The sequence below is a fragment of the Malaclemys terrapin genome, chromosome 2, assembly GCF_027887155.1.
Source record: "Malaclemys terrapin pileata isolate rMalTer1 chromosome 2, rMalTer1.hap1, whole genome shotgun sequence".
Lineage (NCBI taxonomy): Eukaryota > Metazoa > Chordata > Testudines > Emydidae > Malaclemys > Malaclemys terrapin.
The window spans coordinates 153,706,586-153,724,054 of NC_071506.1; the positions used below are offsets into that span (position 1 = coordinate 153,706,586).

A 17,469-nucleotide genomic window follows, 5' to 3' on the forward strand; every position below is an offset into this window, starting at 1 on the left:
GCAGGATTATAAAACTGAAGTGTAGATGTTTGGGCTTGGGCTGCAGCCCAGGCTCTGAGACCCTCCCCCTCTTGCCGGGTTGCCGAGCCTGGGCTCCAGCCCAAGCCCAAACATCTACACTGCGATTTTTAGCCCTGTGAGCCTGAGTCAGCTGACCAAAGGCCAGCTGTGACTGTGCCACGCGTCTTTTATTGCAGTGTAGACGTACATGTAGTCTAGGGTGTGAACTGTACTGCATTCTGCAGTAAATGCTGCAGCCACTGGGAGTCCTGGTAGAGCTGAAGCTGTGCCAGCCCCCTGAGTCACCGCAGGAACAGGCTGGCAGACAGCAGAACTTTCACGGAAAGGGATATTATGGCCTCTGTATGAGCCAGGGGCAAAGGGCTGTGGGTGGTGCTGCTTAGTAAATAAACTACAGTGTCTAGAGAATCACAGGTAGTTGCCTGTGTCCTGATCTCTTCTCAGGTGGGCACAGTGTTATAACAAGAGCAATATACATACAACATAACTAGGACAGGAAACACCTTTTCTCATGTTTGTTTGTACAATTCCTAACACAAAGGAGTCCTCCTGCTCAGGGCTGTCCCTAGGGGGGTGTGGTGCCTGGGGTGGAAATGACAAATTCGGCACTTCCAGGACTGACCATGCTGGGCAGGGGGGGTGATGTCTCCGCAAACAGCCAGGGTGTGGCCCCGCCCACACTCCACCCCCCCACACAGGGCAGTGCCACTAGGCTCCAGGGGGCTGGGGCCATGCTGCCTGCCTTCCCGAGACCGGGGAGGCTGCAGCAGCAGCGCCACGCACTCTCCCTCCCACACGCTCTCCCTTGGGTGGAAGGGGTGGAATTGGGGGCTAGCCTCCCCCACCAGCAGGTCACGCGCTGCCCATGCATGCCGGCCAATCCTGCCGCCCACGGGGCCCCCCAAAGCACGAGGCCAGGAGCGGTCACCCTGATTTGCCGTACCCTCGGGACGGCTCTGCTCCTGCTACATGACTGGGGTCCACAGGCATTATCATCATGAAAATTATAATCATGGACATGAGTGCCAGAAGGTCAAGATATACAAGAAAACACGAGTACTTGTAACCCAAATAAGGGATATATTCAAAGGAATCAGTCACTGAACAATCAGAACAGAAAATAAAGATACATACAACAGAACGGACTGTGACCTGTATGAGAAAAACTATCTGTCAGAGTACCCCATTAGCGCTCTCAGGAGAAAGAACTAAGAGCAGGCCTTGTATGGTTTTTGGCAAGTCACCTACTCTCTGTGTTATTCATCAGTTTATCCATTTGTAAACAACCATTTACAGGCTTTAGGACTCCGGAGCCTTGCGGTTGAAGTGTGATAGCTGAAAGGACAGGACACAACACAACAAGAACTGCTGTCTAGCAAGCACACTATTAGCTTCAGGGCAATATTCATATATTCACAAGCTCAGCACACCCCACACATCCAATAAATAAAAGATTACTCAGACACAGCCAGGAACCTCAACCCTAACCTAACCAATGACAGAAACAGCATTATACAGAACCAAGCCTGCTTCCTATCAATAACTACTAGTTTCTTAGAAACAGCATGACTATCTGGCACCTACTGACAGTAAATTGTTCTGAAAGCCCATCAGTTTTTACATAATTAGTGATATCAATACAATTCTGGTTGTTTTTGTCTTCACCTGCTGGTACAAGGAAGCACCCACCTTTGCCTGTGCCAGTGCAGGAAATCAACTCGTTTGACAGTCTAGCTTTACAGCTGTTAATTTAAAGGCATACATGGAAACAGTACCAGAGACTGCAGCTCTTTAGAATAGTGATTTTATTCACCATATTTTGCATTTTGGAAAGCACCATGTAAAGTTTTAGAAGACTGTAACTAGTAATCAGCAATAATACCTGGCTTCGTGGCAATGTCAAAGTCCTGTCTTCTTATTGTTTGGTATGTGAAAAAGTGCGATTCCACAGGTGGAATTTCATCAGTTTGGAAATTTTACATTGTGTGATTTAGTCTTAAGTGGAACACAGGATCTGGTCCAAGAGAAAACACAGCTGTACCTCTCCTAAAAGAGCAACCATCATGTAATTAAATGTAACATCCTTCTAGAGGGAAAATGCCAAAGTCACCACCACAGTAGCATTTATCTTCAAAAAGGGGAGCCACACAAAAATGAGGATGTTAGTTAAACACAAATTTAAAGGAACAATCAAATAAGTGAAATGCCTGTAAACTGCATGGAGACTATTTAAAACACTATAATAGAGGCTCGAACTAAATGTATACCCCAAATTAAAAAAAAAAAAAAACAGTAAGAGGACCAAAAAATTTCCACCAGGACATCGACAGAGGAAGTTTGGGAAAAAAATCAATAAATTAAGCAGTAATAAGTCCCCAGGACCTGATGGTATTCACGCAAGAGCTCTGAAGGAACTCAAATGTGAAATTTCAAAACAGTGATATGTAACCTATCACTTAAATCAGCCTCTGTATCAGATGACTGGAGGGTAGCCAATGTATTGCTGATTTTTTAATAAAGGCTCCAGGCAAATCTGGCAACCACAAGATGGTAAGCCTAACTTCAGTACCAGGAAAACTGGTTACAACTATAGTAAAGAACAAAATTATCAGATAGGTAGATGAACACAGTATGGCGGGGAAGAGTCCACATGGTTGTTGTAAAGGGGTATCATGCCTCACCAATCTATTAGAATTCCTTGAGGCAGTCAACAAGCATGACAAGGGTTATCCAGTCAATAGAATGTACATGGATTTTCAAAAAGCTTTTGACAAGGTCCCTCACCAAAGGCTCTTAAACAAACTCAGCAGTCATGGGATAAGAGGGAAGGTCTTCTCATGAACAGGTAACTGGTTAAAAAAATAGGAAACAAAGGATCAAAATAAATGGTCAGTTTTCACAATGGAAAGAGGTAATTAACACTCTTCCCTCCAACCCCCAGATCTGTACTTGGACCTCTGCTGTTCAACATTTTCATAAATGATATGGAAAAAGAGGTGAAGAGTGAGGTGGCAACAATTTGCAGATGATAGAAAAATTATTCAAGCTGGTTAAGTCCAAAGTTGACTGCAAAGAGTTACGAAGGGATCTCATTAAACTGAGTGACAAAATGGCAGATGAAATTCAACGTCAATAAGTGCAAAATAATGCACACTGGAAAAAATAATCCCAACTATACATACAAAATGAAGGTTTCTAAATTAGCTATTACCACCCATGAAAGAGATCTTGGCATCATCATGGATAGCTCCCTGAAAACACTGGCTCAATGCGCAGCAGCAGTCAAAAAAGCTAACACTGTTAGGAACCATTAGGAAAGGGATAGATAATAAGACAGTAAATATTATAATGCCACTATATAAATCAATGGTATGCCCACACCTCGAATATTATGTGCAATTCTGGTTGCCCCATCTCCAAAAATATATATATTAGAATTGGAAAAAGTGCAGAGAAGGGCCACAAAAATGATTAGGGAGATGGAACAACTACTATATGAGGAGAAGTTAAAAAGACAGACTGTTCAGCTTAGAAAAGAGACAACTAAGGGAGAATATGATAGAGGAATAGGTGCAGACTATGGGCTGGAGCACCCACGGGAAAAAAATGGTGGATGCTGAGCACGCACTGGCAGCCCCCCATCAGTGCCTTCCCCTCCCTGCAGCACCTCCCGCCAATCAGTGCCTCCTGCCTGCCGCGGATCAGCTATTCCACGGCAGGCAGGAGGCGCTGGCGGGAAGGAGGGAGGGCAGGGCACACTTGGGGGAGGGTCAGAACAGGGCAGGAAGAGGCAGACAAGGGAGGGGCATGAAGAAGCAGGGTGGGGTGGGGCCTTGGGGAAAGGGGTGGAGTGTGGGCAGGGCCTTGGGCAGAGCTGGGGGGGGAGCACCCCCTAGCACATTAGAAAGTCGGTGTCTATGGATAGAGGTCTATAAAATCATGAATGGTGTGGAGAAAATGAATAAGGAAGTGTTATTTACCCCTTCATATAGCATAAACCCTTCATATAACGGTCACCCAATGAAATGAATAGGCAGCAAGTTTAAAACAAGGTAAGGAAGTACTTATTCAGACAATGCACAGTCAACCTGTGGAACTCGTTGCCAAGGGACATTGTAAAGGCCAAAAGTATAATTGGGTTCAGAAAAAAATTATGTAAGTTCATGGAGGATAGGTCCATCAATTGCTATTAGCCAGAATGGTCAGGGATGGAATCCCATGCTCCTGGTATCCCTAAATCTCTGACTGCCGGAAGCTGGGACTGGAGGACAGGGAATGGATCACTTGAAAATGCTCATTTCTGTTTATTCCCTCTGAAGCATCTGGCACTGGCTACTGTCAGAGACAGGATACTGGGCTAGATGGACTATAGGTCTGACCCAGTCTGGCCGTTCTTATGTTCTTGGTCTCTCTCCACCTCCCTTTTACCAGGAAATGGTAGGGAGAACAGAGACACAGGATGGAGGGCAGACAAACATATGCTTGGGAAGGAAGACATCAAAGGCAGTAAGAAAGGGATCATGAGGAGCAAGGCTGTGGGCAGAGTTTGAATTTCCATTTGCTTTTTTCCAGTTTGGTCCCCAAGATTTCAAGAGGGCTGCTCGCAGAATGGGCTTGTCTACACAGAAAAATATACCAGCATAAGTATAGCAGTATAATTACACCAGCAACTCACCATGTGGACACATTTATTCCAGAAATTTTTCCCTTGTAGACAAGCCTACGACATTGTGAATAAGGTTGGCAGGATCTGGCCCTATCTATTTTGATGACAGAAAAGCAAGTTTTTCAATTTTTATTCTTGTTAGCATTGCAGAGGGGAAAAAATATCAGCGAGGCAGCTGGATCTGATTAGTGTTGTCTCTTCAACCCTAGAGGAACATCATTAACTTGAAATCTAGACAATTTAAAAAAAAAAAAAAAGTTAAAAGTAGTGGCAGATACAACACCTCCACATGAGTTCTTCTCCCAGTTTTTGGTTTGATCCAATTACATTGTTGCGTTTTTCTCTCCCAGTCAAGCAAAAGAGCCAGGCAAATAAAAAAGTAAACTGACTTGACAATACCAGGGAAACTGAAATTGACTATAAACAAAGCACTGTCTGATGCACAAAATAAACTGAAATAAATGTTTTCTTTCCATTCTCTTAGTCACTCTTGTTAGAAGTAATGCCAAAAACTACAGGAAGTATAAATATTTCACCTTTGTGATTTAAGTTGATGGTGTTCCTTTAACTCCTGATTGAAATAGTTGGAATTTATTATTATTACTAGTGTACATTGGAATTTATTAGTAGTAGTAGTATACATTTGGCATCACCATTGGTATCTGGACACCTTGCAAAGATTAAATAGAGACATTCAAGAGCTCCATAAAAAGAAGCCAAAAGACCAGGGTCTCCTGCTGCCTCTGCAGCTTTACCAAGCAGCTTAGAAACCAAGACTTAATCAGCAGTGAAGGCCTGGAAAAAGAAATGAATCTTGTGGCTCCATCTAGCAATGGATTCTAATTAAGCTTGACTCTGGATACCAAGCTGATTTTGCAGGGCTAGCAGTTTGTGGAATGGGGAGTGTCTTTTTACTTGTAAACTAAGGATATTTAATATGAAATAACTGAGCGAATAATACTGGAATACTGCATGCAGTATTTACAGAATCATTTTTCAGAGCTGAACTGCACTTTAAAGCATCAACCGTATCTGGAGTTAACTATTTTTGAAAACCCAAGCTTTGACGAACATGTCACACTTAGAAGGAATTAAAAAGAAAAACAGGAAGTGACAAGAAATGAAAACAAGAACATCAAGAAATGATTTAGTTGGGGATTGGTCCTACTTTGAACAGGAGGGTTGGACTAGATGACCTCCTGAGGTCCCTTCCAACCCTGATATTCTATGATTCTATGAACAGAACTAAAGGACATTAAACAAAGCACACAGCAAATAGGAATAACAATAAAAGGCCTCTACATGCATGGGCTTGCTTAAACCTTAAAATTTCCATGCCAGCTGTTGTAACTTTCCCTCAGCCCAGCTATCACCATCTCTGGCTGGGAGAAGCAGATTAACCTGCTCACAGCATCTGTTTTTTTTGTTTGTTTTTTTTTGCCAGCCTGTTAGCTTTTGCTGATACCATGGGCAGTCACTGGCCACTCACTCCAACCCTATTTATCTTTTATAGGATCTCTAAGGTTTCTAATCCCTTTGATCATATGGGATCATATACCTTGGGAACAGTAAACTATTCTAGCCCAGAGTGACAGACAGGGGGTACTCCCCATCTGATAACTTTGCCATTGTTTCATTTCCTTTGGGTTTCCCCCTTTACAGCCTCCTTTGATTTAACTCCCAGCATTTAGGCAGATTAATATCAAACAGATTATAAAATATCATATGCCCCTTTGGTTAAGGTCCATAATTCTTCACAGCTCCTCGTTCATTTCAGCATCTAGTTTTAAAAATCCCCTGTCTTTAGTACCCTCCATGGACTGGACTCCTGCTATTTGGAACAGCCATTCTCTCCTACTGCCCCACAGCCCCTTCGCCCCTTAGATTTGCCACTTGTTTTCAAATCTCAGCAAAAGCCATATCTTTTCTCCCTTGTCTACATCTAATTTGTTTATTTCTGCACTGCAGGATTTTGTGTGATTTTAACTGATTTTCTCTTAACACTGCATTAACAAAAGTTATTCTGTCCAATTGTAAGTAAATGTGTAAATATGTATACGTAAAATTAAACATAGTAGCACGAACTGACTCTCAGAAGCCCATGAAGGATGGCAGGGGAAGGCGAGCAAAAGACAATTTATAGCCATTTTGCACCAGATTTAAACTCTTTGTTCTTAGCCATGGGAAAAAATATACCGGGATTCATTGTAATGAAAAGAATTAAAGAATTAGTTAATAATGCCTTATTATGGTATCTTTCTGGAAAGTGCCATGTTATCAAGTCTGACATCAAGTGCTGTAAGAATGCCCATAAAACTGTATTTGCCAAGCATGGAATCCCAGCAACGATATTTGTGAGCAAAGGTCCTTATTATTCCATACATGGATGAAAAGCAGCTTCATCAGCGTTGGAGTACAATTAGTCCCTGTATATCAAGTAAACGACAAAGCCAAAAGAGAGATGCAGATTGCCAAGAAAGTGCTGGAAAAGGTGTCAGACAGTAGCTCAGATTAATGTTTTGTTTTATTGGCTTATTATAGCTCAGTTAAAATACAGATTATGTTCTTCAGGAAACAGTTATAAAGGTATTAAAGAAGCTCCACAATTAACGTGTCTAGTTAAAGCACCTTATTAAAATATCTTTATACCAGTATAACTGCATCCACACTATGGGGCTTGTACCATTTAATTATACATTTAAATCTGTACAACTGTTGTGTGTAGACAAACTAAAATATCACTTTGCTACTGCACCTTCTCACAGTGCTTTTAAAGCTACGGAATTATAACCAGACATGGCTTAAAACTGTAAACCCAAGAAATACAGACTTCTGAAAAATAATGTATTTAAAAAATAAAATGACTATATATAGTTGTAACCTTTGTGCAAGGCGAGTAGACCTCTCAAGTCCCAACATACTTGATATTTTATCATGACTGTTAATGTAGAGCATTTGTGTCATTGCATAATATCATTTGCACAGCCCACTCCCCCAATTCACCTACCAATAAAATTATCTTAGTCACTTACAACACACAACAGAATATGTATACTGTATACATGATGGTGCAGTACAATAAGAAGTTTGAATGGCCACATTACTCTCAACTGCCAAATCACATGATCATGCTACCTATTTTACCAAATAAACTTCTTTACAATTCTTTGAGAGGTTTTTTTGTTTTCAGCAAAAATGTATTGGCATCATCTTTTGTATTCTCTCCCTGAAAGCTTGACTCCATTAGTACCGTGATTCCAGTTGCTCAGGGCTAGGAGCAAGGGGACATCTAAACTATATTTCAGAAATTTAAGGCCCAATATTTTGGAACCTACAAGGCCTACAAACAAGTGCTGGTTCCATCGGAAAGCTGGAAGTCTCCCCTTTCTGTTTGTAATGACATCCCTGGCCGGTAATCTTTGGGGACTGAACCTGAGGTCTCACTCTCAAAATCATGGACCTTTGCTCAGGACCGAACAGAGGTTGGGGGGGGGGGGGGTAATGGGGCAAATAGAGACTCCACCCACACATCCTTCCAAAAAAAAAAAAAAAAAAAAGAAAAGTACCATGGAGATGGAAGAGTTTAAGAAGAGGGGAAGGAATAGGGGGTCAGAGAGGGTCCAGGCCTGTGCAGTTGCTGTCCTCCCGACAGAGACAAGGGGACTCTGCCCTGCTTGTGTCCCGGAGGGGCAGGGAGTGTGCTCAGCGCGTCTCCTGGGTCCCGGTGCAACAATACCAAGGGCAGCCATAGTGGAATTTGGACTCAGACAGAGCAAGCGAGTGGCTCTCCGCACTACTGATGGCAGACACTGAACCCAAAGGGTGCTGTGTGATCCTTGTGCACCACGTCGCAATGGCTGTCACTCAAATTTGGCCGGGCCACCCCTCCATTATTTTGGGCACCCTCTAAAATGGGGAGCCCTGGACAAACTGCCCCGCTGGGCAGCCCTGCCAAAGGACCAGGTCCATTAGCTCAGGGCGGCAGCGGACCCATAACTCTGATCTAGTCACTAGAGGGGGACAAGGAGTCATTCTATTAGCGTAGGTTACACATTTTGCCTGGCCAGGGAAGCTCATCCACCAAGTTGAAAAAAAATCATATTTCAAGGGTTACACAGTGGTTAAAATAAAATAAAAATAAATTTAAAAGAGTGGTTTGAAACAGGCCAGAGATTTGGAATGTTAAAAATAATGCCTCTAAGGATGGATTCGCGGACAGAGGGCAGGTGCCGATACATAATGAAATGCAAAGGACCCTGAAATTCTCCTTCACCCCAAGAGGAGGGTCCTGCTACTGAAGACTTAGCCTAGGGCCTGTTTGTAGTAAAAATGCTTGTTACCGTTGTTTAAATTTACAGTGCCTAAAGCAGTGGTCACTTTTTGAATCTAAGGGCAACCTAGGATCTACCCTGCCCCTTCCCCAAAGCCCTGCCCACTCCATCCCCCCTCTCTCCGTTGCTCACTCTCCCCCACTCTCACTCACTTTCACCAGGCTGGGATAGAGGGTTGGGGTTCAAGAGGGGGTGCAAGCTTTGGACTTGGGCCAAGGGGTTTGCAGTGTGGGAAGAGGCTTTGGGCTGAGCCTGGGGCAAGGGGTTGGGGTGCAGGAAGGGGTGCAGGCTCTGGGAGGGAGTTTGGGTGCAGGGGGGGCTCCAGGCTGGGGCAGAGTGTTGGGGTGCAGGAGGGGGTACGAGGTGCTGGCTCTGGGAAGGGGGTCAGGGGTGGGGCTTGGGGTGCAGGAAGGAGTTCAGGATGCAGAAGGGGGAATGGGGTGCTGGCTCCAGGAGGGGGCTCAGGGTGGAGCTTGGGGTGCAGGAGGGGGTATGGGGTGCTGGCTCCAGGAAGGGGCTCAGGGATGGGGTGCAGCCTCCTGCTGGGCAACACTTACCTCCGGCGGTTCCTGGTCGGCAGTGGGCACACTGAGGCTAAGACAGGCTCCCTGCCTACCTACACCACTCCTGGACGGGGCCAACGCGCCCCTGTGGCCCCTGAGGGAGAGCTGGGGGGCATGTGGCTCCACTTGCTGCCCCTCTCTGCAAGCACCACTCCCGCAGCTCTCCAAGCCAATGGGAGCTGCTGGGGTGGTGCTTGCAGGCAGGAGCAGAGTGGGGAGGGAGACCGCTCCCCCCCCCCCGGGGGGGGCCACACTGGCCGCTTCCAGGAGCGGCATGGGGCCGGGTAGGCAGGGAGTCTGCCTTAGTGGCAGCCATACTGCAACACCAGAGATCTCGATCGACCGGTTAGTGACCACTGGCTTAAAGTTAGGCACCCAAATCCATCTTAAGGCAATTATACAGAGGCCTGACTTTTAGAGGTGCTGATCATGCAGATTTGTCATTGAAGTCTATGGAATATTTGGGTGTTCAAAACCTCTGAAAAATCAGACCAATTATTTATTTGCTTAATTAAGGAATTAGTTGCCTAGTTTTAGGCATGCAACTTTGAAAATGTTGACCATAATTTCTAGTGTTTTCCCTCTCCGCCCCCAACAAGAAAACCAAACCAAAAAATAAAGTCACATACCCTCTTATGTATAGTGGATTCCTGGAGGTGGGGGGGGGGGGGGGGGGGAGAGTGGGTCAAGCAATATTTTGCATGTGGTTATGCAAATTGGCTTCTTCATGGTGCCTCTAAAATACAAGCATCTTTTGTCCCACTCTACATCTCTATTTAAATGCATATTTAAATTCTCTGTCTAAACATTAGCTGTTGTTAATTACAGACCTCAATTTAGGTCCTGAGAGATAAGCTCCAGAGATTTAAAAACAGTTTTTAGAGCCCAAGTATAGAAATTATCAGTTTTAATAGTTTACACACGTTATTCAATATACTGAGAAATGTGAAAACAGCAGTCCCTGGGGCTAAGGTAAAATGGTAATTATATTTTCAAGTATCAGCAATCGAGAGAATTACAATAACCACAATAACGTACTGACTGATTGAATCGCCTGAGAATTACTTCTCTTTAACTTTCAGAAGTTAAAACTGAAAGCGAGGTAGGAGCAATTTTCACATTTCAATCAGTGAGCAAATGATTAGTTGGTCAGCAAGAGAGAAAGAGTCCAGGCTCAGTCAGTGTAGTAAGACAGACGGATCAGTCGTAATTATTAAACCAGAAATTTACTCTAAAGCTGTATTGCTACAGCAGAAAGACAAAGTGAAAATATATGGTTTCTGGAACATAAGAGAGCACTCAATATAGGCACAAGGCTGTAAGGTAGTAAGCACTGATTGCACTGTGATCATGAGATGTAGCTGCAATCACCTGGGAGGAGACTAAGGGGAACATGTCCATCTTTTGACTGCTCTGGTGATGTCCCCCTCAGGGTGACTTTGGAAGTCAAGCACTCCCTCCTCCTTTCCCCCTGTGATGGGAGTTGAGGGCACTCAACACCATGCAGGTTTGGACACTTATCTGGGCATCTACAAGCCAACAACCTCAGAGTGTTCAAAATGTAACATTCAAGGTTTAAAATGAAGAATTTCCATTTTCAAAAAATATAATCCCTTCCTGGAATTCCACCCCTCCCTCCCCCAATGCCTTAGAAAACACATACACACACCCCGTTGGAACCTTGCAAAATTTACAAGGAACGGTTTTCCCCCAAATCTCTGGCCTCAGTCAAATCCATGTTCTGTCTCTATTAAACGGTTCCAGCAGTATTTTGTGTTTTTTGTTTCTTAAACAGAGACCACAACTGGAAGAAAGCTGAGCATTATTAAGTCTCTCTTAAATCTCTGTAGACACTTCAAATATTTATAGTCCTTGCCAAGGAGCCTTCAAATAACTGAGCATAAAAAGATCTATGAATATAATCGCCTATCAACAGTTCCCCAAACTGTTGGTAGTAGAAGCAGAGTCCCTATATTACACAAATGCATGGGCCAAAACAGTGAAAGCCCTTTGCCCTTATCTTTTTCCTGGGGTGTGTTGTGGGCATGGGTAATGTGGCTTCGTCCTCTGGCACCTCCCATAACGGTAGGTATGTGAGGCTTGCAGAAAACGCCCCTTGGACTGGAAGCCAAATTCCACCCCCAGCTTGTGCCAAGAATGACTGAAAGGGGAAGGACCCGATCCCTCTCCCCAGCCCTGCAGGGTCCACACTCCGCACTCCCAGGCGCTCCCCACATCCCGTTGCAGTTTCCCTGTTTCCTGCCCCGGCCAAACCATGCTAGAAAACCAGCCTCCCCAGGGTTGTTCTGTGCGCAAGGGGCAGCCACCGACCCCGCGCGAGAGGGAGGGAAAACTTCCCACCCCAAGCCCCGCTGTAGCCCCTATGAGCCCCAGGACGGATCCTCTGGCACCTGCCACACGCTAGCGACCTGCAGAGACGCAAGGGCGGCTGGAGTAGCGCGGGCAGGAGGAGCTGGGCGGGGCGCGGGCGAGCGTGGAAGGGATCCCCGGGGAATGCCGGGCTGGGGAGCCCCGACCCCGGTGCTGCCGCCTCCCCCCCACCCCGGAGCAGCCTCCGGAGCCGCGAAGCACGAGCGGTCACTGCAGAGCCTCTCACCTGCGGGGCCGCCGCCGCTCCCGGGAGTGTCGCGCAGGGGGCGGGGCCCTGGGGGCAGGCGGTGCCGCGCCGCTGGGGAGGAGCCGGAGCCGCTGCCACTCACACCCCCGGCTGCGGGAGCTGGCTCGGGGGCCGCGCGCTCCGAGGGTCGCTCTGCCCCGGGGCTGTGCCGCCTGCGCCTCTGAGGGGAGCCTCCCCCTCTCTTCGGGGAAGGGCGCCCCCAGAGGGTGGGCAGGCACAGCAGGACCCCCTGCTGTGTCTAGAGCAGAGAGAATTCATGACATAGGAGCTCAGTGTCCCACACACCAGCAGGCTCCCCCCGACCCAGCTAAAGTTTCCCCGACTGCAGGCAGGGTGGAGGACTTTGGGGTACCAGCACAGCACCCCACGTTTTTAGCTGCCAGTGCTGCCCTGTGGACACAGCTGTTGGGACATGTGCCGCCCCTCCCGGCCAGAGGCTCCAGTGTGGATGCACTCCCCAGAAGTTTCTGCAGGTGCACTTGGCTGGTCAGTCCCCTAATGGTGGAGTTGGTGTGCACAGAGAAGCCCCAACATTTCCTGGCTGTGCCCCAGTCTTAATATACAGATCCAGCCAAAATGGTAGGAAAGTAACAGGGCCCTCAAATCGCTTGTTGGGGAGACTAGCAATTGTCTCAAAACTTTCGATGCATCACAACATTATGAGATGCTGGTTTGACCCAAACTCAGAAAAAGTGCCCCCCTCTATTCTCCCCACCAATCCATCAGCCTCCTCTGTTAACCAAATAGAAAAATAAACTATTTTAAACATATTCCATGTTGGAGGGCACGCTGAGACCTTTTCTTTATTTTTTTTTAAACCAGCATTTCCCTTAAAGTCTGAAGGCTCGTACAGTTCAGTACCAGAAAGGACTAGCAGACCTGCATACCACAGCCCACCAACACCGCAACACTACACACACACACATACACTCCCAAAATTGAAATTAGTCTGAAGTATTACAGTCCACAGGAGACTAAACTATTATTGTGCCCCAGGCAGAGAATAGGAAGAACCACCACAATGGCTGGGAACTGATCAAGTGACATATAGCCAATTAATCCCAGCAAGTGATCCACACTCCGTTCTTCAGAGAAAGACGGAAAAAAACCAACAACCCCAAAGGTCACTGCCAATCTGACCGGGGAGGAAATTCCTTCCCAACCTCCCACATATGGTGATCAGTTAGACCCTGAGCATGTGAGCAAGAACCAGCCAGCTAAGCACATGAGAAAGAGAATGCTCAATATCATTGTAGAGCTCTGGCCCACCCTGTCCAGTGTCCCTATCTCCAGCTGTGGCCATCTCAGATGCTTCAGAGGAAGGAACTCCCCCCCCACTCAACCCCCCCCCCCCAGAAAACACAGAGGGGGGGGGGATTTTTCCTAACCCCTGCAGGTAACTGTCTGAAACATAAGGAAGACCAAAACAAAAACAAAAAACAACCACCTAGTAGCAAACAGGCTGGGTTTTTAAGGAGATACTGTACTGGCAACTTGTCTGTTTTGAAAAATTGAGTTAAAGGCATCCTACACATTCCCCTGAATCCTCCTGCTAATTTGTTATTTTATGGTCACACTTATCCTATTGTTTTAAAATGGTTTTAATTCTCTCACTACAAAAAACAAGCGATAACAAATTGACTGCATACTGAACAGTCAAACTGAGAAAGAGAATCCCACCCTACTTACCACTTTCAGTCACAGCAAACTTAGGTGTTATTTGTCACAGTAGTGGGTAAAACATTTGCAGTTAGAAGTGCAAATTTAAAGTTGGTTACCCTTTCAGGAGCAAGTTAGTGATATTTCACCTGCTTCTGTTCAGTGGCATAGGTGTCTCTTCTCCCTCCACCAAAGGTTTAGCAATTAGAGACAAGTTAATTTTAAGGGCCTGTCTACACTATGGAATTGACACAGTTGGGAACAATTAGTTTGCTTCATCCTCTGGATGGGGCCAATTTATCAGTTTTTGTTTTTAAAATGTTATAAAATGCCAACAGGATGTTAGTCTAAAACATCAGCATGTGACTTCTTCGGCTTACCATCAGCAAATGCCTGCTGATGCACCCTCCTTATCTGCACCCTCCCTCTTCTTTTTAAAACTTTAAGAAACAAAGGAAGAAACTGATGCAACAGATTAAAATATGGGAATTCTGGGATCCAACCCTAATACATGAGTGTCAAATGTAGCCTTGAATTCAGAATAGTCCCAACTGATACAATAGGAAGTAAATTTGCATCTTGTTTCTCAGTAATTTCAAAGGATACAACAAGGATAAAACCATCTTTGGTTTAAAAAGGCCATCAAATATCACTTAGACCCAGTAAAAAAATCAGATCTGAATTAAAATATTTCAGTGCTGTGATTATTGGAGGACAGCATCTAATCCCACATGTTGCCTATGTCTCTGAATTTGGAGATCTCATTTGTGATGGACATTGTTAATGAACACATGTGGGAAGGTGAGATGTGATGCTCCTGGAGTCGTTTACTAGATATCCATTTTTTAAGGCTCATGTCACTGAGATTTGTTCTGGAGCTACAAGGAGTGTCCTGTCCTACCGTGATCAGCAGACAAGGTCACCGTGGTACCTGATGCTCTGTGCTTCAATTTCCCCTCATCTAGCTCCAGGTATTTCAGTGTCCTACTCTTGGATACGGCAATTCAAGTGGTTTTTCATGATTTAGCCCTCCAGCCAAATTCTGCTTCCTTTTGGGAGGTAAACAACGTCCAACAAAACAAATTGGCATCCAGCAACCTCACGCTGGTCTTCATCCTGACTCCAGGCTCAGTTGTTCTTCTACCTCTTTGTGGCAGAGGATTTTCACATTACCTCCTTCCCTATAGAGGAACCCAGACCCTTCCTTACTCTGGTTTCCCATCCAGAGACCCTGTAGCAAGCAGCCCAAGTCCACCTATTCAGACCTCTTGCTTCACCTTCTGGGATCATTTCCTACCTATGTCTCTGTCTGGGTCTTTTCCACAGCCCCTTCCTAGGTTCTCTCTCTAGGCTTTTTCACTGGGCCCCTTTTGGAGAGCCTCTAACACCACTTGACACTCAACTGGCTCTGTTGTAGAGCATCTTCTTTCTCCCTGTTGGTCTCTGACACTGTATCACCTGCCTGCTCTTTACCAGTCTCTCTGTGTACCAAGCTAAGCATGCTCTTACAGGAAGCCTCACCACTGCTCACCTAGTTAACTAAGCATGGCTGATGCTGAGCCCAGCTCCCTTAAAGGACCAGTCCACCCTGTGCCTGTTGATATACTAAGCTCAGGATGTTACAGAATTCATTATTAACTGAGGGTTTGGAGTAAAAGTTATCCATTGTAGGGCTAATCAAAGGAAGACAGTCTAGATCAAAACTAGGATCACCTGAGACAAAAACAGCCCTTATTCTTCCCAACCAGAGAATAATTTCTGCTATTGATGGGTTGGGGGTGGAAAGATGCCGCTGAACTGTGCTGTTAACAAGGAAACTTGTCTGAAAGGTAATTTCATCTCAAAACAAGCCTGGGAAACTACAGAGGGAACTAATGAAGAAATCAATTAAACCGTGGCAGAGCCAAGCTCCATCACAGCCCCTAGGTATAAAATATTCTCACTGTAACTAATGTTTACCTAAAAGATACATGTGACCTCCATGAAGACACAAGGAAAATTCTGCAAAGGCTATCCCCTGAGAATGGCTTAAGTTTGACACTGTTTCCCACATTTTCTATTGCAGATATTTTTTGCATGCCACTGTACCACACTGAGACACACTCTGGGGTTTTAGTGACTTTGCTGCCAATAAACAGGATCTATCATCCTGCTGCTGGGGTTTCCAGAGGATATTGTGGGCATTTGTAAGCAAGTTGAAATTTCAGCTTAGTGTGTATCCATCCAGAGCCTCAAGTCCTTGACCAGACATGGACTGAGTTATACCAAGTTCAGCACATTTAGGACACTTAGACAACTCTACATGCAGATTGTGGGACGCTACTACATGAAAATATTGCATGTTCTATTTTGTGAGGAAACTTACATAAACTTTTGGATAGGGTAAACCACATTGTTATAGAAAGTGTCTCAAGGACACCGCCTCTCTAAGGCACAATCATCACATGGATTGCCTTCTCTTATTCATGATCACACAACATCCTTGTGGTAACTACAGCAGTTGCTTAAATGGGAAGTTATATTATGCAAGTATTAAGGTATTTTAACCATCTTTACTGCCATAGATATACTGCATCCTTTTTAAAATAATTAATCTCACTGTCTAATTTTGTCCTTCATTACATTTCCCACTCCCATCTGTTGGAAAGCCAGCATCGTAACTGCATTAACTCAAGAAAAAGACATGGGCATCTCTGTGGCCAGCTCTGTGGAAACAGTGGGAAACATCTATTTCCTGACAACTAATGACCTGCTGGGTTTAAGGATCTTAGACTCTGCTTCAGTCTTTCAGTTTTTCCAGCCCACCATTAACAGCCAAGGAATGCTTTCCCTACTGGGCATTGTTGGTTACATTTGAAATGCAACATGTAATCAAACCCATGCATATAAACAGTGCCTATGAGGACATCGTCCTCAACACCAAGAGCTTTCTCTAATTGTTCACAGTGAGTCTGGATGAGACTCCAGCACTTAGAACTCAGTTCCACAAACTCACCAATGCTTTTTTTTGATGATTGGTCAACTCTGTTTCTTTTTACGGGCTCAGTGAGTTGTTCTCTATTCTTGCTCGCTCCTCTGTCCAGGTGTCTCAGCATCTCCTCTCTTGGGGCTCCTTCCAACTAGATTTTTTCCCCCCAAGTTGTTTTGTCAGTTGTAGAAAACCAGTCTTTACAGACTCAGCTCGTCTTTACAGATCAACAAACTGTGAAAGGATCAGACTTCCTGTTTCACTTCCGTTAAGCTTTTCAAAGTTTCACAGGCAGCGTATGCTTCTCCATGCATAAGCCACAAGAAAAAAAAACAATGAAGCATAATTCAGCTATTTATAAAGGCCACGTTGGTTACTTCCCTGTGTATCTTCCATATTCCGTAGAGATTATAGGACAGGGATTTTCAAACTGTGGTCCATCAACCATTGGTGGCCGAAGAGGGTCGTGTCAGAAGTTCACAGAATCATATGGCACTGGCTGCTCATCCTTTCCAACTACTAAATCACATTAAAAGGCTAAAAAATATATAAATACTTCCTTAATATTAATCTATCCATGCAAAAAATTGCTTTAGTTTCTGCAGGAACCTGATGCGATTGTT

General features: G+C 45.0%; 1 protein-coding gene across 3 annotated transcripts in view; it reads right to left on the reverse strand.

Annotated features, from left to right (window-relative positions):
* The window catches only part of OTULINL (OTU deubiquitinase with linear linkage specificity like), a 40,892-nt gene extending 23,869 nt beyond the window's left edge, over positions 1–17,023 (reverse strand). Inside the window, exon 1 of one of the 3 annotated variants that reach the window (XM_054019653.1) lies at positions 16,874–17,023. In XM_054019653.1, the coding sequence (XP_053875628.1) occupies positions 16,874–16,973 (100 nt within the window). In that variant the 5' untranslated portion in view covers positions 16,974–17,023. Of the gene's footprint in view, positions 1–12,198; positions 12,246–16,873 lie in introns of those variants that run through there. The other 2 variants (XM_054019656.1, XM_054019655.1) reach the window with 2 other exon arrangements.
* Between the last annotated feature and the right edge of the window lie 446 nt (positions 17,024–17,469).